Source organism: Malania oleifera, chromosome 1, assembly GCF_029873635.1.
Source record: "Malania oleifera isolate guangnan ecotype guangnan chromosome 1, ASM2987363v1, whole genome shotgun sequence".
Classification (NCBI taxonomy): Eukaryota; Viridiplantae; Streptophyta; class Magnoliopsida; order Santalales; family Ximeniaceae; genus Malania; species Malania oleifera.
The window spans coordinates 29,996,214-30,020,123 of NC_080417.1; the positions used below are offsets into that span (position 1 = coordinate 29,996,214).

Sequence of the window (23,910 nt, forward strand, 5' to 3'; positions counted from 1 at the left end):
GAGTACTTACTGTTTTTAGATACACCTGTTACTTTTTTTATACTTACAATTTATAAAAATAGAATAATTATTTTGTTTTGGGTTTGATTTAATTAAAAACAATAAAAAAAATGCGGATCTAATGGGTCGATGGGGTAAAAATTTCTCTTTTGCCAAGGAAAACGCGGTTCGATTTCCCGCTATCCGCCCAGCCCAGGAATGAAGTAATGTGTTTTAATATGATTAAGGATTCGGTAAATTGACTGTTATAATGTAATGGTTCTATCCTACCTTCTTTTCACACTCAAAAAAAAAATAAAAAGTCAAACAAGATGGTAATTAATTACTTTTAGCAAGGTAACCAAATTTTTTTAGATTTGACAAAAACGATGGTTGCGGAGAACGGGATTTGAACCCATGGCCTCACGGTTATGAGCCTTTGCGAGCTACCAATCTGGCTCAACCAAAAATCTAATCCCAACTAATACCCCGCGTTGAAGAGAAGATTGAGAACTAATGGACAAACAAAGATTGAACGCAGACCCCTAGACCATAGCTGGTAAAAACAATATAGAATAACCCTATTTATAACAACGATATAATATAAGGGGTCCCGCCTCGTTTGATAATGATCATGGAAATAACGTAATGTTTTAATTCTTACCAACTGATCTTGTTTTTTTTTGCCTCCTGGCAACAAACCTGCTGAACCATTTCATTCACGAATAGGTGTCCCGTGTCCAGGAATAGCCGAAAGTCACGATATTCTCTCAGCTTCCGGTCGAAACCAACGTCGATGAAGACGTGTAGTGCACTATTACGTGGTGGGGATTGTAACTTTCGTCCAAGGAATTTCCCATTTGTCGTTCAAAGACGGAACTTTGCTTATTTCGGTTCTTTTTTTGTGAGGATCAACGAATCAAAGGATATTTCGTTCCAAGTTGTCTCTTTTTGTCCCTCGGAATCAACGTTTTCGGTGCCATAAAATAGTGTTAGTTTCCAATAGTTTAGTTCCTAGTAGTTAGTATCATGAGACAGTCGATGCTTAGATGTAGAAATATAATAGAAAAAGACCCTCTCCATCGAAAGAAGAGAATTTTCCCAGATACAACAACCAACACAAACATAAACAAAAAGCATTAAATTACCAAAGTTGCCCCCGATGTAGGAATCAGAAAGCCGCATAAATGAATATACAAACCACAGAAAAGTGGGCTATCCAACCAATCTGTTGCACAATGGAAAGAGGGCCGCTGGTTTTATCTCCCTCTCCATCGAATCAAATTACCAAGGCGTGGCGTTCATCATGAGCCCCATACTAAAGCCTCCATCATTCCTGCCAATATCCACGCCAAAAAATTAAAACATAAACTCCTACAGCCCCAAACAAAGATGGCCAAATAAGACCATCCTATGTCCAGACCGATAAACTATTCCACATAAACACCAAACGGTTATATCATTGAAAGTTGGTGAAGAATTTAAAACCATAAAAATCTCTTAACCATGCCCATCAATTAAGTAAAGACGACTCATATGTTAAAAACGTTCAAAACGTCCCCTTCCATAGTGTGATGTGCTTCCAATGCCCATAAAAAGTAACCTCCATCCACTGGTATTTAACATCCAGAAAAAACCGCCAATAAAATGGCTGTCCACCAAGCCGAAATATCACAAGACCACCTCGTCCTGGACCATCGCAAGGAAAACTATAACCGAAATCTTTTTTATCTGGCATTAACTTGGAACCGCGTGCATCTAAAGCACCTTTTACTAATATCAATGTAGTTGTATGTAAACCTAGAGCAATAGCATGATGAACTAAAAAGTCTCCCGGACCTATTGTTAAGAATAGTGAATTACTATTTTCATTAATAGCATTTAACCAACCAGGCAACCATATGCTTCGACCCGCATTGAATGCCAGACCATTCGTTGAAGATAAAAGTACATCGAATCCATATGAAGTTTTACCATGAGCAGATTGTATCCATTGGGCAAATATAGGTTCGATCAAGATTTGTTTCTCCGGAGTCCCAAAGGCAAGCATGACATCATTATGAACATAAAGTCCCAAGGTATGGAACCCCAGAAAGAGACTGGCCCAACTTAAATGGGATATGATAGCTTCTTTATGGTCTAACATTCTTGCCAATACATTATCCTCATTCTGTTCCAGATTGTAATCTCTAATGAAAAATATAGCTCCATGGGCAAAAGCCCCTGTCATGATGAATCCTGCGATGTATTGATGATGAGTATATAACGCAGCTTGAGTAGTAAAGTCTTGTGCTATGAACGCATAAGCGGGTAAAGAGTACATGTGTTGAGCTACCAAGGAAGTAATAACTCCTAAAGAGGCTAGAGCAAGACCTAATTGAAAATGAATCGAATTATTGATTGTGTCATAAAGACCCTTATGCCCACGTCCCAATCGACCCCCCGGAGGAATATGTGCTTCTAAAATATTTTTCATACTGTGCCCAATCCCGAAGTTAGTTCTATACATATGACCAGCGACGAGAAAAATAAATGCAATACCACATGAGGCCCGAAACTGTGTAAGGCTCTTAAAACCGTGTGAGAACTATTGAGATTATGTAGGACCCACTTGAGTCTTGAAGTTGTGTGAGGGCCTATAAGATTATGTGGAGTCCACATGAGTTTTTAAAATTTGAATATAATTCTTTTTCAAAAAAAATTACTAAAACATAGCTTAAAAATAATAACAATGATAATAATAATGATTTTACAAAAAATTATAAAAAAATTAAAATAAATAAATAATTAATTAAATGGGAGTGTCAGCAAGTACTCCCATTTCTCCCACATGACTTCCATCCCCATCTCATACCTAACACATACCTAACTCATCCATGCTCATCCCTTAATTTTAAGAAATTATAATTTCACCCATCTCCCCACATTTTTATAAATTCAATTTTCTTCCCCAAAATTTTCCTATAAATAAGAAACTCTCAACATTCATTTTTCACAAAAAAATTTCCAAAGGAAAAGAAGGATTAGTGAGTGAAAGAATTAGTGATGGAGAGAATTTTTGTTATAATTAAAATTCTCACTCACCCACTCTTTCCGATCTCATTTTTTTAAAGATATTTGTTATGATCGTAGCACAAGATTAAGTAAGAACTAAGTAAATTTGATTATTTTAGATTTTTATTTAAAATTTATACCCAAGTTTATTTTTAAGTAAATTTGATTATGTTAGATTTTTATTTAAAATTTATACCTAAATTTATTTGTAAGTAAATTTCATTATATTAGTTATTTTCATAAAATTCTCTCGAATTTATTTTTACGCATATTTAATTATATCAGTTTTATCTTTAATATATTTGCATTTATTTTTGAGTTAAGAAATGTTCTAAATCTCTCGGGTATTTTACAGCATTAATTTATATTCAAGAAAATGTTTTTAACACAAAAATTGTATGGCATGAGTTTATTTCTACATTTCATATTTCATGAAAATATGAGTAAATATGACACGAGTTGATTTTTACATGGCGTATTTTACGAAAATATGAGTAAAAATGAGATTTTAAAGATATTATTTAAATTATATAAATTATATAATAAGATATTTTCAAAACCCTTTATGGTTCAGACAATACAGAAAATTACGAATGCTCGATACTGTAACTTAAAATTTAAACGGATCAAAGTGCACTCACGTTGTTTGCAGAGTGATTTTATATGGTAGTGGATTTCTCCTGAGTGCACACCTGAGTCGGATCAGGGTTTAATAGGGAAAATCTCACTTAATGAGAATGTACGTTAATTTAGTTTAGTCGGCCAGCTAGTTAAGTTCAGTCTTCGGACTGCCCAACCCAATCATGGAGGTGAACATGACTTATGATTAATATGTTTAAGAGTGTTTTTTTACTGTACATGTATATGCATATTTAATTATGTATACAGAACTATTGATAAATTGAACGAAAAGTATATGTTTATATGAACGGAGGTATTTTTGTGCCTAAATAATGATTTAATAAGGAAAAATATATATACATGATTGAGTGTTATAGTTATAATTTTAAAAGTTAAAAAGTTCAGTTTAACAGTTATAGTATATGATTATAAAATTTTACTACTATATATGATAATAAAAGTTTTATACATAAATTTTTAAATTTATATTTATGTTTAAAGTAGTTTTGAAGTTATAGTATTAAATATTATTTTACGAAATTAAAATATTATGAAAGCTCATTTTAGCTACACACTAATAATAATCTTATTTACTTATTGAGCGTCATCTCACCCTAATCATTATTTTACATTTGAGATCGTTTTGAAGAGTCTACTAGAAATCTGGCATAGTAAATGCATAGGTGGGAATAGAAAGAGTAGAGTAGAATAAAAAATTTAGCATAATACAATTTAAAATATATTAGTGTATTTTAAAATTTTAGAAATTTGCATTTTAATAGTTTAGACATATATTTGTAATAAAACTAATTAGTGCTCTCGTAATAAAAATAATTTAAATGTATTTGCGTTCGCTGAAAAATTTATATGTAGGAATCCACTGGGGTTCGAGTCCTTACATCCCATTTCTTGTTTTTTTAATGATTAGTTAATGAGTTTATCTTTAATTTTTTTTTAGAAGTAAAGTTCACTATTTGGAAGGTAGATTTGGAATTATAATTTTATTTTAAATATTTATTTTAGAAATTAGGTTAGTATTTATCAGAACAATATTAGTAGACACTTCACAATATTATTAGGACACACAAGATGAATTTACTTATTTTATTTTAAAATATATCTTTTATTTAGCGTTTAAAATCATACATTATGTTTATTTTTTTTAATCAAATGGAGTTTTAAAATTAATTTACACTATTTCTAATTTTATGGATAGTATAGACATATGGAACTCACGGTTGTGGATACAGAGTTCAAAATTTTTAATAGTTACAAATAACTTTTTGAAAATCATGGGCTTATGATAATTAGTTAGAAACAATTTTTCAAAATGTTATTTAAAAAAAAAGTATAGATAGTTCCTTTTAGAAATATTAATCTACTAATATAATAATTCAATAATATTTTTAAAAGCCCATTTTGGGAGAGGGAAAAATTAAAAAATGAGAAAAAAAATCTCAACTGAAACCATGTTGGTATTCTTTTGAATAGTTAATTCTCAATGAGCATTGAATTTTTCCTTTTTGCAATATTATAAGAAAAATGTAAGAACTATTTCGCAACTATTTTATTTAATATAATAAATTTTCTCTAAATTAACTTTACATACTACGTAACAGGTATCTCTGGACACTACAAATATACTATGACCAAAAAATAAAAATTAAATACTATTATATTACTTTGTAGCAATAATCCCTCAAGTTAAATTAGTAGTACACAACAATAAATCTAGCATTCAAACTTCTTTCAAAATTTTCATTTGAGTGAAATTTTTGGAAAGCCGAGATGAAATCATACTTTATGAATTTCTAACATTTCTAAACCAGATACATAGTGAAGCCATCAGGACCTGGGGATTTATCTCCATTCATTGAGAACACAGCTTTCTAAATTTCCCCTTCTAGGAATGGGCGCTCGAGATCCTCCTTATCTTGATGTGACAGGATTGTGAAACCTTTTCCCTATAATTGAGGCCTCTACGCAAAAGATTTTGTAATGATCAGCTCTTGAGATTTTTATTTTTTATTTTTATAATTCAGGAATTCTGACCACTATTGCACTACTTTGGACACTATGGTGCGACACCAAATCCGGATGGGGGTGAAAGTTATCTGCCCATTGATGCACCTCTGGTAATTTATTTAGGGTAAACTCTCAAGGGGGAGTCAAACTCAGGACCTTGAAGTTACCAAAGTCACAAGTCACCCTTACCGGCCATTTGAGCCAACCCGGCTAGGCAGCTCCTGGAAAAATTTTGTAGCTTCACATTTGATGTCATCGGGCTTCTCGCACACTTTGCTTCGTTCTTGATATGAAATTATTTTTCTTGTCCATAGAGGTCATTTTGTGAAAAAATTTCGTGTCTCTCTTCAGTTTCATTTGTTTGTTTTGGAGAGTTGGCAATCTCTCAAGCTCCTGGCTCGAGTTTTTGTAATTCTAAGGATTAATATACAGTTTTTACAAACAAAGAAATTAAATATCATTTTTTTTAAATACAAAGAAAATTATTTTATTTAATAGTGAGGGTTTTCTACATTAATTAATTTAATAGTACACATCAAGTAGATTACATATCCACTGTTTTCTTTTTTAATTCTTATGAAAATGACGTGTCAAATGATTAATATATATCATCACTTATACACAACTGGAAACTTATTAAAAGAGAAAGAATTGAGTTTCACAAAAACAGTCTTAAAAGGAAAAATCTGGTAAGGGTCAACAAATATATATACCTTTATTTGCACTATCATTGGTTCTATAATTTCCATTTTATTTTAAACCTCATTAAAAAAAATATTGGTTTGATAAGAAAAAAGAAAAAAAGATTAAAAAAAAAAATTTCCCTGTTCCATTATTACTAGTGTGATGTGAGACATAGTTGTGCGTCTAATGATAAAAATTAGATAAGTACCTTTACTTGCAATTTGCATATAATGATAAAAAAAAGCTTAAAACTATCCAAAAAATATTTTAATTAATACTCTGTTAATGTTAGAGATTTTCTAAATTAATTAAATGATAACAAGGTATATAGCAAAATAGCAAGTACCTGAGTACACCACACGCATATTAAGACCAAAAATATTATTTAATAACTTTTTGGTCAAAATGGAAAATATCTGGCTAAAATTATTTTATTTAGTAATAGAAAATGTATAATTAAATGAATAGTAAATGGTACATGACTTTCATTCACATCTCATACCTAACTCATACCTAATCCATTGCTCATTCCTTAATTTTAAAAAATTATAATTTCACCAATCTGCGAACACTTTTACACATTCAATTGTTTTCCTCAAAATTTTCTTATATATAGGAAACTCTCAACATTTATTTATCACAAAAAAAATTTCCAAAGGAAGAGAATGATTAGTGAGTGAAAGAATTAGTGGTGGAAGGAGATTTTTTGTTATAATTAAAATTCTTACTCACCTACTCTTTCCGATCTCATTTTTTAAAGATATTCATTGTGATCGTAGCACAAGGTTAAGTAAAAGGTAAGTAAATTTGATTATATTAGATTTTTATTTAAAATTTATACCTGAATTTATTTGTAAGTAAATTTAATTATGTTAGATTTTTATTTAAAATTTATACCCGAATTTATTTGTAAGTAAATTTGATTATGTTATATTTTTATTTAAAATTTATACCCGAATTTATTTGTAAGTAAATTTGATTATATTAGTTATTTTTCATAAAATTCTCTCGAATTTATTTTTACGTATATTCAATTATACCAGTTTTATCTTTAATATACTTGTGTTTATTTTTTAGTTAGTAAATGTTCTAAATCTTTCGAGTATTTTATAGCATTAATTTCTATTCAAAAAAATATTTTTAACACGAAAATTGTGTGGCATGAGTTTATTTTTACATTACATATTTTATGAAAATATGAGTAAAGATGACATGAGTTGATTTTTACCTGGCGTATTTCACGAAAATATGAGTAAAAATGAGATTTTAATGATATTATTTAAATTGTATAAATCATATAATAAGATGTTTTCAAAAGTCTTTATGACTCAAACAATACTAGAAATTAAGAATGCTCGATACCGCTCCCACGCTATTAGCAAAGTGGTTTTATATAGTAGTAGATTTCTCTTGAGTGTACACCTGGGTCAGACCAACGTTTAACAGGGAAAATTTCACTTAATGATAATGTACGTTGATTTAATTTGGTTGGCCAGCTAGCTAAGCCCAGTCTTCGAACTGCACAAACAAGTCATAGGGGTAAACATGACTTATGATTAACAGGTTTAAGGGTATTTCTTTACAGTACGTATATATACATATTTAATTACGTATACAAAACTATTGATGAATTGAAAGAAAAATATATGTTTATGTGAACGGAAACATTTTTGTGTCTAAATAATAATTTAATAGGGAAAAATATATATACATGATTGAGTATTATAATTATAATTTTAAAAGTTAAAAAGTTTAGTTTAACAGTTGTGATATATGATTATAAAATTTTACTGCTATAGATGATAGTAAAAGTTTTATACAGAAACTTTCAAATTTATATATATATATTTTAAATAATTTTGAAGTTATAATATTAAATATTATTTTACAAAATTAAAATATTATGAAAGCTATTTTGGTCACACACTAATAATAATTTTATTTACCTACTGAGCGTCATCTCACCCCAATAATTATTTTACATTTGAAATCATTTTGAATAATGTGCCAGAAATCTAGCATAACAAGTGCATGGGTGTGAATAGAAAGAACGGAGTAGAATAAAAAATTTAGCATAATATAATTTAGAATATGTTGGTGTACTTTAAAATTTTAGAAATTTGCATTTTAATAGTTGAGACATATATTTGTAATAAAACTAATTAGTGTTCTGATAATAAAAATAATTTAAATTTATTTGTGTCCACTAAAAAATTTATGTGCTGGAACCCACTCGGGTTCAGGTCCTTACATCCCATTTCTTGTTACTAGAAGGTAGATCTGGAATGATAATTTTATTTTAAATATTTATTTTAGAAATTAGGTTAGTATTTATCAGAACAATATTATTAGACACTTCACAATGTTATTAGGACACACAAGATGAATTTACTTATTTTATTTTAAAATATATCTTTTATTTAGCGATTAAAATCATACATTATGTTTTTTTTTTTTTTTAATCAAATGGAGTTTTAAAATTAATTTACACTATTTGTAATTTTATGCATAGTATAGATATATGTAACTCACGGTTGTGATATAGGGTTCAAAATTTTTAATATTACAAATAACTTTTTAAAAATCATGGACTTATGATAATTTATAAGCAATTTTTCACAAATTATTTAAAAAAAAATTATAGATAGTTCCTTTTAGAAATATTAATCTACTAATATAATAATTCGATAATATTTTTAAAAGCCCATTTTGGGATAGGGAAAAATTTAAAAATGAGAAAAAAATTCTCTACTAAAACCATGTTGGTATTCTTTTGAATATTTAATTCTCAATGAGCATTGAATTTTTTTTCCTTTTTGCAATATTATAAGAAAAATGTACAAACTATTTCGCAATTATTTTATTTAATATAATAAATATTCTCTAAATTAACTTTACATACTATGTAACAAGTATCTCTGGACACTACAAATATACTATGACCAAAAAATAAAAATTAAATACTACTCCAATTGTTTTATTAATTGGTAGTAGAGATTTCCTAATTAAATTAAATGAGGAATACATATAAAGAAAGAAGAAAATAAATCTTCTTGTCATATTAAACTGGGAAATTACAATGCTGTTTATATAATACAATGACAGAAATAATAACAGAAAGAATAACAAAAAATTACAACTGAATTTGTTTTAACAAATACAACTGAAAATTAGTTTGTGAAATAGAGAAAACTGTTGGAGTCGCTGGAGTTGTATTCCTACAGATGAACTGTGACAGCACATTCTCTGTAGAAGATACGGAGGAGAATAAGTAGCTAAGACGTCCCCTCAAGATGGCAGTGGGGAAAAAACATTCAACACGCCAAACTTGCGTAGAAGACAATGAAAAACATCAGAACCCAAAGCCTTGGTAAAAATATCAGCTGTTTGATGATGCGTGGAGACATGAAGGAAACGTAAAAAACCAGTCTGAACATTATCACGAACCAAGTGACAATCAATGTCAATGTGCTTAGTTCGTTCATGAAAAACGGGGTTGGAAGCAATGTGTATTGCAGCTTGATTATCACAAAACAATGAAATGGGCAAAGAAAGCAAAACACCAAGATCACGAAGTAGAGTAACAAGCCAAGTAAGTTCGTAGGCTGTGGTGACCATAGCACGATATTCAGCTTCAGCAGAAGAACGTGAAATAGTTGTCTACTTCTTAGATCTCCAAGAAATAAGAGAATTTCCAAGAAATATACAAAAACCAGTAACAGAGAGACGAGAATCAGGACAACTTGCCCAATCAGAATCAGTAAAACCAGGGAGCTTAAGAGTGGAGTTAACAGGAAAAAATAAACCCTGTCCAGGAGAGGATTTCAAATATCTGAGCACACGATGAGTTGCATGAAGATGAGGCAATAGTGGTGCCTCCATAAACTGAGAAAGAACTTGAATAGAAAAAGCAATATCAAGTTTAGTAATTGTTAAATAGAGTAATCTACCAACGAGACGACGATACTGCACAGGATCATTAAGTAGTTCACCATCAGACCTGGAAAGCTTGAGAAATTGAGTCATGGGAAATGAGATTGGCTTTGAACCAAGAAAACCAGTATCCTGTAAAATATCCAAAATATATTTTCATTGACAAAGAAAGAACCCTTTAGAAGATCGAGCAACTTCAAGTCCTAAAAAATATCGTAAAGAGCCAAGATCTTTAATTTTGAATTTGGAATGTAGAAATTGCTTAATAGCAGTAATGGATTCCATACTGGAACTTGCAAGAATGATATCATCAACGTAGAGCAAAAGAACAGTAAAATGTGTAGCAGATTGCTGAATAAGCAAACAAGAATCAGATTTAGACTGAATAAATCCGTAATCAATAAGAGTTTTGGCAAGCTTCGAAAACCATTGTCATGATGCTTGCTTCAAACCGTAAAGACTCTTATGAAGGCGACAGACCAAATCATTTTTCCCTTGAAATTTATAACTAGGAGGTAATTTCTTATAAACCTCTTCTGATAAATCATCATGAAGAAAGACATTGTTTACATCAAGCTGATGAACAAACCAATGTTTTGTGGCAGCAACAGCTAGTAAACAACGAATTGAAACCATTTTTGCAACTGGAGAGAATGTTTCAAAATAGTCAATACCTTCTTGTTGAGTGTAACCTTGTGCTACTAAACGAGCTTTAAATCACTCAATGAAACCATTTGAATTATATTTAATACGATACTCCCATTTGTAGCCAATAGGTTTGTGACCATGAGGTAATGATGTAAGTGACCAAGTTTTGTTCTCCTCAAGTGCCTGTAGCTCAGCATTCATAGCTTCACCCCATTCAGGAAATTGTACAGCTTGATGATAATATTGAGGTTTAGAGTTCATAGAAACATTTAACAAAAATGAACGATAAACTAGAGAAAGATGAGAATATGACAGAACAGAGGATAAAGAATATGGTTTATCTGAAACATTCTGAACTGAACTGTGAAGAAGAGAACGAACTGAGATATAATTTCTGACCAAAGAACAATGATAGTCATGAAGATAAGAAGGAGGATGTCTGGATCTCATTGAATGTCGAAGAGGAATAGCATGTGAAGTAGATGGAGTAGAAGATGAAGATAAGGGAATAACTGAAGATGGAAAATTAGAAGAAAAATTGAATTCAGTAGGAACAATATCTAATGACTGAATAGGTGGAGGTATATCACAATTTGAATGTTTTGTAAGATAATCCGATGGTAAAGTGGCAAAAGGAAAAACATTCTCATGAAAAATGACATCTCGAGAAACAAAAATTTGATGAGTTTTTAGATCAAATAATTTGTATCCTTTAATGCCAAAAGGATAACCAATAAAAATACAACGACGAGAACGAGCATCAAATTTATGACGATTAAATGGAAGAGTACAAGCAAAACTTAATGCACCAATAACTCGCATGTGAGAGTATGAAGAAGACATACCAAATAAAACTTCATAAGGAGTTTTATTTGACAAAAGAGGAGTTGGTGTTCTATTAATAATATAAGCAGCAGCCAAAATACAGTCAAACCAGAAAACAAGAGGTAAATGAGCTTGAAAACGAAGGGATCTAGCAACATTAAACAAATGCTGATGTTTTCTTTCCACAACTGAGTTTTGTTGTGGAGTTGCAACACAAGATCCTTGATGTATAATCCCATTTGAATTATAAAAGTTTGATATATTGAATTCAGAACCATTATCAGTTCATATAATTTTAACTGTGGTCTGAAATTGATTTTGAATGAATGCAAAGAAAGATTGAAGAAGTAGGCGAGTTTCAGATTTAGATTTCATGAGATATATCCATGTGCATCTTGAAAAATCATCAACAATGGATAAAAAATAACAAAAGCCTTGTAATGAAGGAGTTGCAAAAGGACCCCAAATATCAGCATGAATTAATTGAAAATTAAAAGTTGAAACGGATTTACTCAGTGGAAAAGATAATCTGTGTTGTTTAGCAAGTGGACAAATAATACAAGGTACATGATTACTTGATGGAGAAAAAGAAATACAGTGATGTAACATATGTAATCGTTGAAAACAAATTTGTCCTAATCGTTGATGCCAACGATCAAACGATTGATTTACATTATTTGAAGAAAAGGAATTAACAGTTGATGAATTAGAATGAACTTTATTTAAGAAAGGAAGCAAGTAATAGAGGCCATTAAATAGTTGGCCCAGTCTAATCATCCTCCATAGCTTCAAGTCCTGAATATAACAGAAAGAGGAAGAAAAAATTAGACAACATGCCAAAGACGATGATAATTTACTAGCAGAAATAAGATTGAAATTGAATGAATGAATACAAAGAACATCATGTAGAATAAGAGATGATGACAGTGAGACAGTTCCTGTATGAGTTACAGGAACATGAGTACCATTTAGTAGATTAACAAAAGATTGAACTGAACAAGTTATTGTAGTTAACATAGAAATATCAACAGCCATATGATCAGTGGCACCTATATCTATAATCCAGTAAGTGGAAGAAGATAAAAAAAGAAGAACAATTGGAAGATATACCTGTCATAGACATTGAAGGTAAAGAAGAACTACCATTGGAAATTGTTGATGCAACGAGAGCTGAAGATGATGAAGGTGAAGGATGAAGTAGAGCCAACAATTGATTACATTTTTCTTGAGTAAAAGGTAAGGTATGAACATCTGAAGTGACTTGATTTGCAAAAGATACAATTCTTTTGGATTTTGTGAATTTAAAACCTGGTGGAAAACTATGAAGTCTGTAACATTTATTAACTGTATAACCTGAAATTCCACAATGAGAGCACACAGGTTTGTCTTTCTCAAAAGACGTAGAAATGTTTGATAATGGTGAAGAAGCTGTAATCATAGTAGCAGAGTCAAAAATTGGAGTTGAAACAGATGTAAGCTGTCGTTGTCCTTCATCTTGAAGAAGAAGAGAAAATGCCTTGTTAATGGTGGGAAGAGGATCCATCATTAACAATTGTCCCCGTATTGCTGAAAAAGAATCGTTTAATCCCATGAGAAATTGAATAGTGTAATCAAATTGCTCGCGATCAAAAATTTTCTGAAGTGCTCCACAGGTACATGACGGAGAACAAGAACAACATGGAGTTGGTCGATAACTTTGAAGCTCATCCCATAGAGTTTTCAATTGACTGTAGTATTGAGTAATGAATAATTGTCCTTGGGAAAGATCTGATATTGATTTCTTCAATTGATAAACCCGCGATGCACTACTTCTTGAAAAACGCTGTTGCAGATCCAACCAAATGTTTCGTGCATTATCAGAGAATAAGACACTGGATACAATGTCTTTAGATAATGAATTCGTAATCCATGCAACAACCATGGAATTACAGTGTCCCGAAGCAGATCTAAGAGGATCATTTACATCAGGTTGCGGAAGAGATCCATAGATGAATGAAAGCTTGTTTTTGGCATGGAGAGAAGTGATCATGGAGCGACTCCATATATGATAATTTGCTTCTATAAGAGGTGAAGTTACAAGAGCGATTCCAGGATTATCTCCATGATGCAGATAATATGGATTTGTGAAATCATCTATGGTAGGTGAATTTGTAAATGTGGAAGAATTTGTGGAAGCCATGAAAACAGAGACTCCAAAGAAAATAGCAGGTTTTGCTCTGATACCATATAAATAAAGAAGAAAATAAATCTTCTTGTCATATTAAACTGGGAAATTACAATGCTGTTTATATAATACAATGACAGAAATAATAACAGAAAGAATAACAAAAAATTACAACTGAATTTGTTTTAACAAATACAACTGAAAATTAGTTTATGAAACAGAGAAAATTGTTGGAGTCGTTGGAGTTGTATTCCTACAGATGAACTATGGCAGCCCATTCTCTGTAGAAGATACAGAGGAGAATAAGTAGCTGATAATACATGTTACGTAGCTAGTAGTTGCAGACACTATAATCATACAGTGACCACAAAATACAACCTAAAAGATGATCAAAATATTTTATTTAATACTTTCAGCAATGATCCCTCATGTTAAATTAGTAGTACATGACAATAAATGTAGCATTCAAACTTCTTTCAAAATTTTCATTTGAGTGAAATTCTTGGAAGGCTGAGATGAAATCATACTTCATGAATTTCCAACATTTCTAAACCAGATACACAGTGAAGCCATTAGGACCTGGGGATTTATCTCCTTTCATTGAGGACACAGCTTTCCAAATTTCCCCTCCTAGGAATGGGCACTCGAGATCTTCCCTATCTCGATGTGACAAGATTGTGAAACCTTTTCCCAATAATCAAGGCCTCCACGCAAAAGGTTTCGTAATGATTAGCTCCTGAGATTTTTTATTTTATTTTTTATAACTCGGGGACTCTAACCACCATCGCACCACTTTGAACACTATAGTGCGGCACCAAATCCGGATGGGGGGTGAAAGTCGTCCACCCATTGACGCATCCCTGATAACTGATCGGGGTAAACTCTCAACGGGGGATCGAACTCATGACCTTGGGGTCACCAAAGTCACAAGTCATCCTTACTGGCCATTTGAGCCAACACGGCTAGGCAGCTCCTGGAAAAATTTTGTAGCTTCACATTTGATGTCATCGGGCTTCTCGCACACTTTTCTTCCAATAACCATTCTTGATATGAAATTAGTTTTCCTGTGCATAGAGGTCATTTTGTGAAAAAAATTTGTCTCTTTACAGTTTCATTTGTTTGTTTTGGAGAGTTGGCAGTCTCTCAAGCTCCTGGCTCGAGTTATTGTAATTCTAAGGATTAATATACAATTTTTACGAACAAAGAAATTAAATATCATTTTGTCAAATACAAAGAAAATTGTTTTATTTAATAGTGAGGGTTTTCTACATTAATTAATTTAATAGTACACATCAAGTAGAAACATGTATTGTAATTACTTATCCACTGTTTTCTTTTTTAATTCTTATGAAAATGAAGTGTCAAATGATTAATATATATCATCACTTATACATAACTGGAAACTTATTAAAAGATAAAGAATTGAGTTTCACAAAAACACAGTCTTAAAGGAAAAATCTGGCAAGGGTCAACAAGTATATATATACCTTTATTTGCTCTATCATTGGTTCTATTATTTCCATTTTATTTTAAATCTCATTAAAAAATATTGGGGTGATAAGAAAAAAGAAAAGAAGATTAAGAAAAAAATCTCTCTATTCCATTAATACTAGTGTGATGTGAGACATAATTTTGTGTCAAATGATAAAAATTAGATAAGTACCTTTACTTGCAATTTGCATATAATGATAAAAAAAAAAGCTTAAAACTATCCAAAAAATATTTTAATTAATACTCTATTAATGGTAGAGATTTTCTAAATTAATAAAATCATAACAACGTACATAGTGAAATAGCAAGCACGTGAGTACACCACACGCATATTAAGAGCAAAAATATTATTTAATAACTTTTTGGTCAAATTGGAAAATATCTTGCTAAAATTATTTTATTTAGTAGTAGAGAATATATACTTAAATGAATAGTAAATGGTACATATAACATAGGGCATAATAGGTGTCTGTGGAGAGAATGATGTGGCAAATATGTGGCGGATATGTTTATCTCTTCTATATAACTCAAAAAATAATACAAAATTTAGATTGCATAACCACGTAGGGAAGAGACACGTAGAGAAAGAGAGAGAGAGAGAGAGAGAGAGAGAGAGAGAGAGAGAGAGTGAGTGGTGTCAATGGAGGAAGGAAGGGAAATCCCGGAGAAGATCAACAAGTATGCCTTCGTTTGTTCTGTAATTGGTTCCATGATTTCGATTATCTTTGGTTACGGTAAGCTCTATTTTTATCTTTTATTATACTATGAAAATTAGATATAATTGCTCGAAATAGAACCGATGAATCTTAGGTATTGTTTATCCTAATTTTTATTTTATTCCAACTCTTTTTTTAATGTTTATTCATAGATACTCAATTTTCCCTTAAAAAAAAAAAAAAATTGCAGATACGGGGGTAATGAGCGGAGCCATGATTTTCATAAAAGAAGACCTAAAAGTGAACGACACCCAGATCGAAGTCCTGGCCGGAATCCTCAACCTGTGCGCCTTGGTGGGGTCCCTCGCCGCCGGCCGCACCTCTGACTACATCGGCCGGCGCTACACAATTGCCCTCGCCTCCTCCATCTTCTTTCTGGGCGCGGTTCTCATGGGCTACGCGCCAAACTTCGCGGTCCTTATGACGGGGCGGTGCACCGCCGGCATCGGCGTGGGGTTCGCCCTCATGATCGCACCCGTTTACTCCGCCGAGATCTCGTCGCCGAGATCCCGAGGGTTCCTGACGTCCCTGCCGGAGCTGTGTGTCAGCATCGGCATCCTGCTGGGCTACGTCTCCAACTTCTTCTTCTCAAAGCTGACGTTGGAATTGGGGTGGCGGATGATGCTCGGCGTCGCCGCTCTTCCCTCCCTCATCCTTGCCCTCAGTATTTTGAAAATGCCGGAATCTCCGAGGTAGTTTTCTGCGAGTAACTAATTATGAGCTGTGAAATTAAAAGTGGATATGAGTTAAACGTTACGAATTATATGATAAATTTATTATGATTTTTAACGAGCTGAGGAGTTGTAACAAGTTAATTAAGTTATGGCGTAAATTTAATTTTTTAAATTAACCTTTTTTTTAAATAGATTAACTCAAATTTAAGCTTGTTTAGTCTCATCTCTATTAAATTATTATATTCAAACTTAATTCTTTAATGTGTTTTATCGCTATTAATTATTTTTTGAATTTTGAAAATTAAATTTTATCCGCTGCAACGTAGGAAAGATGCATATTCGAATTATTTAGTCATAACTTTATTGCTTTTTCTATGTTTATTTGTATTTTCTTGATATATACATGCATAAAATTGTTCTAATTCCTTTTAAATTGTCTTTAAGAGGCTCTTTCTATTACAATAATTTAGAAGATTCACTTATTTTGTATGAATTTATTTGTTTAGTTATTTTCAGAATATAAAGCCCTTCAAATATTCTACTTCAATCCATGCCATTTGGACATTTAATAAAAATTATAGAGATCTGTACTTTAAATTATTATCTTATAATATTTTTATTTTTGAAGGTAATTATTATTATGTGAAAAAAAAAAGGATGCTAGCTATAAAAAATATTGGTTTTTAAAATGAAGAAATGATATAGAGAAAAATATGCAAAGTAATCTTAAATTTGAACCTCTTTCGTAACTTTTTTATGTATATTTATCGTCACTTTCCCTAAATTAATTTGCTAAAAGTTTACTCACTTTTTGTGAATTAATTTGCTAAAAGTTCGTGTGTGTGTGTGTGTGTGTAACTAGAGATTGTGAAATGATAATTTACTTACAAGAATTTAGTATTTAGACTGGGAGGAGTTTTCCGGTATTTGCTCTGATTTGGGAAGGTGATCTTACTCGTCTTTCCTCCTCTTTGTATTCTTCTTCCGCTTGAGAGGTTTCAAGCTACTTGCTTGTCGTTCCTTTAATAAAGTTACCTTTTAAAAAAAAAATTAATCATAAGAATCTCTAACTTATCGCCTCCTTTAATCCAGTACTATTAAATAAAATGTATATATTCACACCCATTTAAAAAAATATATAATTAACCAATATGAAATTGTGTTTTTTAAATAGTTTTTAAATACTTAGAATTCATCATAAGTATTTTTGAGAGAGAAGATATGAAAATTGAGATTGTGTGTATATTATTCTAGAAAATTATTTTTTTTCTTGTTTGGTTATCAAGTAAATGAGAAAGAAAATTAAATATATACTAAACCAACAAATAAAATTTTGATTACACACATCATTAATATTTAAATTTTTAATCATATTACAATAATTTTTATTTTTAATCATATTTTTTAGGGAGAAAAATGTAATAAAAAAATAAATTTTCTTTTAGTTTTCATTTCCTTTCTATATATATATATGAATGATATATGAATTTATTTTTGATTTGTTGTTGTTGTTGTTGTTGTACACTCATTTGCATTGTGGGAATTAACTAGAACGTACAAATAATTTATAAATACAATTATCTGTCTCCCCATATTTCAAATTAATCATCTATTAAGATCTAAATACAATTAAGCTTCATCCATTTTACGACCCGACGCGACAAACCCATTGACCCACTTTTCCACTAATTAATATTTAATAATCCAAATTGATATCCGGACAGGTGGCTGATCATGCAAGGCCGGCTAGACGAGGCCAAGACGATCCTACACCATGTTACCAACAACAAAGAAGAAGCCGAGTCTCGGTTCCTGGACATAAAGCACGCCGCCGGCATCGACGACGACCACTGCAACGCCAGGGTTCCCGAAAAGAACCGAGGAGAGGGGGTGTGGAAGGAGCTTCTGCTGCGACCGACGCCGGCCGTCCGGCGAATCCTGATCGTCGCCATCGGAATCCATTTCTTCGAGCACGCGACGGGCATCGAAGCAGTGGTGCTGTACAGCCCCAGAATCTTCAAAAAAGCAGGAATCACCAGCAAGGACAAGCTCCTGCTCGCCACCGTCGGCGTCGGGCTGACGAAGACGGTGTTCATACTGGTGGCCACCTTCTTCCTGGACAGGGCGGGGAGACGGCGGATGCTGCTAACGAGCATCGGGGGTATGATTTTCGCTTTGACGGCTTTAGGATTTGGCCTGACGATGGCGGAGCAAGCCGATGGGAAGCTGATGTGGGCCCTGAGTCTGAGCATTGCTTCGACTTACTTGTACGCGGCATTCTTTTCAATTGGGCTTGGGCCCATTACGTGGGTTTACAGTTCTGAGATATTCCCTTTGAAGCTTAGGGCACAGGGAATGAGTATTGGGGTGGCAGTGAATAGGGTTATGAATGCAACGGTGTCTATGAGCTTTATATCGATCTATAAGGCAATTACCATAGGGGGAGCCTTCTTCATGTTTGCCGGAGTTTCTGTGGTGGCATTGGTATTCTTCTATTTTCTGATGCGCGAGACCAGGGGGCGGACCTTGGAGGAGATGGAGATGGTCTTTAGCAAGGGCACTGTGCCCAAAAATGCCACTTTAGGGACTCAACAACTGAACAATGCAGAGGGTCGTGGGTGAATGGTGATGATCATCGTGCGTACGAAGATTGAAATGGGAAAGTTAAAGAATGCATGTTTAGGGTATTTTGTGTAATGGAGTTTGAAGGTGGCAAGTTGGCAACTGTTACTTTTTCCTCTACTTACTTTTCGTCGAGGCAATGTGTATGCCCATGATGTGTGTTTAAAATCATAGATTTCAAGATTTGAATTTGAATTTGTGAATTAATTACAGTTCTGCAGATTTTTATTCAAGTTCATACAAATTTATGGAAAGCTCGAGCTCCCAAATGTTAAGTTGTAAATAAAATTTTTATGTTTAATTAGGATATTACAAGGTCAACTCATCATCTTATTCGAATAAAAAAATCACATCAATAAATTATTAAAAAATGTTGGGACTCTCACGACCTGCGACATCACTGGTCCACATGTTAGGATTAGAGTAAATTAAATGAAGCAGTGTGGTCCTTACGAGTTTCATTCTCTACCCTCTAGCCGCCTACCATGGGCCTATATATGAAGAAAAACTTCACCATATATTATAATGATGTGTTGATTCTCAAATTTGACATGACTGAATGACAAAATTATCTTCTTTTTTATTTATTTGACTTTGGGTACATTAACTAACCCAAAGTTATTAGCTTGGAAGTCACTTATCCACAAATAATTAATGTGAAATTGATTGGGATTTGAAATACTATAGGCCAAATTTGTAAATTATTAACGAGAAATTTGAGCTTGAGATTCTTTCTTTTAGATTACCCAATTGAGATTTATGTACACAATATGTCAATTTTTTTGTAAGCCATCAACACTACTTGTCTTCATTAAGCTCTTTCCATTCTTTCTTTATTTTTTTTCCTTTGTTTTTTAGAATATAACTAGTAAGTCAACACCTACCATTACTCCTCCAATCAAACAGTCAATCACTCAACCGGTCAAGCCTCCATTATCTCCGTGAATCTTGGCTGAGATTACTTTGAATTCACTGTGTATAGCTCCCGCATTCATCATTTTTTTTTTTTTTTTTATTACGCACCGAGTTTCCACGTGTGTGTTTTACGGCCACGTGACTAATCCCGCGCCTCTTGAAACCGACCCCACAACTCCAAAGGGAGGTAAATTTCAGAAATCTAGGGACGGAAACGAATCCGAGAGGATTTGAACACCTGACCTCACGAGAGGCACTCCTGTAGTCCGCACTAAAATGTATAGCAATGTATTATCAAGAAGAAAATATACAAAATTAATATTTCTCTTCATGGTATTAGAGCCCGCACAAGTCTCTGGGATCTCTCCGCCGACAAATCTACACCGTGAAATTTTCCCTCGCCGGTGCCATATTCTATTCCGGGTGGTCGACCGCACCCACATTGCACTTCCCTCCCAGTTTGCTTCCGCCTTCAACTTCCATAGAAAATTCGCGGTTTGTCTCTTGTCCTTGATCTCGGCAGTGAGTTCCTTTGGGTTGACTGCGACCAAAACTACGTCTCTTCCTCCTACCACCCTGCACGATGTCGCTCCGACCAGTGCTCCCTCGCCAGAGCCAATAGTTTCGGCGACAACTGCTTCTCCGCACTCCGCATCGACTGCAACAACAACGCCTGCGGCGTCTTCCCCGACAACTCTCTACCGCAGCTGTGTAGCACAGCCCTCATCTCAAATTCAAACATTTCAAGGTCCAATTAAACATCTCTCCTGACACCACCATCCAATTAAATATTCTTTTGCATCTCCAATTCAATAATTCAAGCCCCACTTCCAATTAAATATTTCTCCTGACACCACTCCATATATTAAATACTTTCCTACATCTCCAATTTATCAATTCAAACCCCACTTCCATTTCAACAATTCCAGCCCCACTTCCAATACAATAATTCAACCCATCCATTAAAATACTCCCTTCCTAAAGACCCATACTGCGGGCCCTGTACCCGTCTCCTCATTCACTTTTCTAGCCATTTGTCCTCTTCCAAATTTTCCCTTAATAAAACCCAGAGTCTTGTACTCCTATATATACGTACATCTAGCTTATCTTCTCCATCTTTTAATTAGGGTTGAATCCAATGAAGCTACTGTTATATCTGCCAGCGAAAATAGTCATGTTGTCTCAATCAATACATCCACACTTATTACTTCCAAACTTTCAAGCGGCGGAAACTATTTAATGTGAAACTCTCATATGACAAATCTTCTTCTTGGGTATGATCTCATGGGATTTGTAGATGGAACTCATCCATGCCCACCAATTAATGATCCAAAGTATAAAATTTGGATTCGTCAAGATTGACTATTGCTTCTTGCTATCCAAATAGCTGTCACTGGACCAGTAGGACCAATTGTATCTCGATGCAAAAATGCCGAGGAAGCGTGGTGCAAACTCAAAAGTACATATGCCAACAAATCTAATACTCAGATGGTTAGTCTAATTGATTCCCTCACCAAGGTTAGTCAAGTAGGAAAGAGCATTTATGAATTTATGCAAATTATTAAAACCATTATTGATGATCTTGCTATAATTGGGCATAATATGAGTGATGGAGAAATAGTGGTACATACGCTCAATGGTCTCACCGATGATTACACAGAACTCAAAGCTACCTTACGTGCAAGAAAATCACCCATATCCTTTGAAAAATTAGTAGAAAAACTCATGGACTATAAAATGAGCCTCAAGCAATTACACTTGACAGATTCTCACATCATCGCCCAATATTCACAAAAGCAACACAACAAGAAAGGTAGAAACGGCACCTTCAATTCCTTTCCAAACCAATCTCGATTCAGAGGAAACAATAATGGCTACCCAGGGAACAACAACAATCAGCTCCAACATAATTCCTATAGAAACCGTGGCAACCCAAATTTTTCTAGTTGTTTACAAACTCAAAGACTCTTGTCAAACTACTCAAATCAGACTTGGCGACCTAACTTCAATGGGAATCAACCTCGAGTTGTCTATCAATTGTGTGACAAGTCTAGTCATGTTACCAAACTATGCAGATCACGTTCCTTACCCATCACTTGGCCACAAGCCAACTTCACAACTCATGACACTCTGAGTAATTAGTTAGGTTGGATAGTTGACTCTGGGGCATCTCATCACATCACCTCAGATTTGCATAACCTATCCATTCACTTTGAGTATGGTAGCAATGATGATGTCAAGGTTGGAAATGGTAATAACGTTCCTATCACTCATATTGGATTTACCACTCTTAACTCATGTGATTCCACTTTCAAACTCAATAATGTTTTGTGTGCACCTAACATCAAGAAAAATCTTCTTTCTGTCTCTCAATTTTGCTCTCAGAATAACACCTCTATTGATTTTTTTCCTTGATTTTTTTCTTGTGAAGGATTTAACCACTAAGGTATCCTTGGTGTGAGGCCGGAATAAAGGAAACGTTTATGAGTGGCCTACTTCAGTTAGTAGAACAACCTCTTCACCACAACACTTCCCACCATTAGTCTCTGGCATAGTCGTCTTGGTCATCCATCCTCCAAAATTCTTCATCAAATCATTGCATCTCATAAACTACCTTTCTCAAAGTCCAGTTCCTTGTCTCATCATTGTAATGCATGCTTATGTAATAAAAGTCACAAACTCCCTTTTGGTGTCTCGTCCTTAACTTGTTCTAGACCTTTGGAAACTTTATTTATAGATGTTTGGGGTCTTGTTCCTCTCCCCTCCTTTGATAATTTTCACTATTACGTTATTTTTGTGGATTATTTTACTAAATATACTTGGTTGTATCCTATCAATAAAAAATCGGATGTTACTTATGTATTTGAACGATTTAAATCTCTTGTTGAAAATTATTTTTCTACAAAGATTAAAACAGTTTATACAAATGGAAGTGGCAAGCCACCAGCCTCGGACATTTTCTTTTACGAGTTGGTATTCAACATCTCAAATCTTCTCCCCATACCCAAGAGCATGTCGGCACAGCTAAGCGTAAACATCGCCATGTTGTTGAAACTCTACTAACCTTGCTACATCATGCATTTGTTCCACTCAAATACTGGTCCTTAGCAATTCAAGTCGCCGTTTACCTTATCAACCGAATGCCCTCTCTCGTAACACATAACCAATCTCCATTCTCTCATCTCTTTAAGCAGTCACCTAATTATTTATCCTTGAAACTATTTGGCTGTCTATGTTATCCATGGTTGTGCCTCTACACCTCTCACAAACTCTAACCATGGTCTTGTCCTTGTATATTATTTGGCTACTCAACTCCACATCATGCCTATATGTGTCTTGATCACTGCGTCACCTTTCATCTTACCTTCCTTCACCAATTGATTATCTAAATCAACTCGGGTGTCTACTCCTACAACTTCTCCTAATCATTTCCAAGTGCATGTCACCTCCATCCTTTGAGTTTAATCTGTGTCTCCTCCTCTTACTTCTGCTTCACATGGTGAGTCTTCTCCTTATTAGAGTGAATCTCCCCACCAAACCATTTCATCCTCAAGGCCCT

At 33.4% G+C, this 23,910-nt stretch overlaps 2 protein-coding genes across 2 annotated transcripts; one reads left to right on the forward strand and one right to left on the reverse strand.

Moving 5' to 3' along the window:
- Positions 1 to 1,528: 1,528 nt before the first annotated feature.
- Positions 1,529 to 10,932, reverse strand: LOC131155213 (photosystem I P700 chlorophyll a apoprotein A2-like). The gene is given in 9 exon segments (XM_058108229.1): positions 1,529 to 1,582; positions 1,585 to 1,611; positions 1,614 to 1,657; positions 1,660 to 2,536; positions 9,676 to 9,995; positions 10,077 to 10,248; positions 10,364 to 10,428; positions 10,584 to 10,647; positions 10,777 to 10,932. Coding segments are annotated over 9 exon segments (1,779 nt in total).
- A 5,041-nt stretch (positions 10,933 to 15,973) lies between these two features.
- On the forward strand, positions 15,974 to 19,690 carry LOC131163285 (probable polyol transporter 6). The gene is made up of 3 exons (XM_058119891.1): positions 15,974 to 16,158; positions 16,331 to 16,832; positions 18,539 to 19,690. Exons 1-3 carry the CDS (start codon positions 16,065 to 16,067, stop codon positions 19,434 to 19,436), a joined length of 1,494 nt encoding a protein of 497 aa, XP_057975874.1. The 5' UTR covers positions 15,974 to 16,064; the 3' UTR covers positions 19,437 to 19,690.
- Positions 19,691 to 23,910: the final 4,220 nt, after the last annotated feature.

What these genes read in the sequence shown, in the direction of transcription:
- LOC131163285 (XM_058119891.1), top strand. Translation starts at nt 16,065, where the DNA reads ATGGAGGAAGGAAGGGAAATCCCGGAGAAGATCAACAAGTATGCCTTC. An exon ending in TTCGATTATCTTTGGTTACG is followed by an intron (nt 16,159 to 16,330) that starts GTAAGCTCTATT and finishes AAAAAATTGCAG; the next exon opens with ATACGGGGGTAATGAGCGGA. An exon ending in AAAATGCCGGAATCTCCGAG is followed by an intron (nt 16,833 to 18,538) that starts GTAGTTTTCTGC and finishes ATATCCGGACAG; the next exon opens with GTGGCTGATCATGCAAGGCC.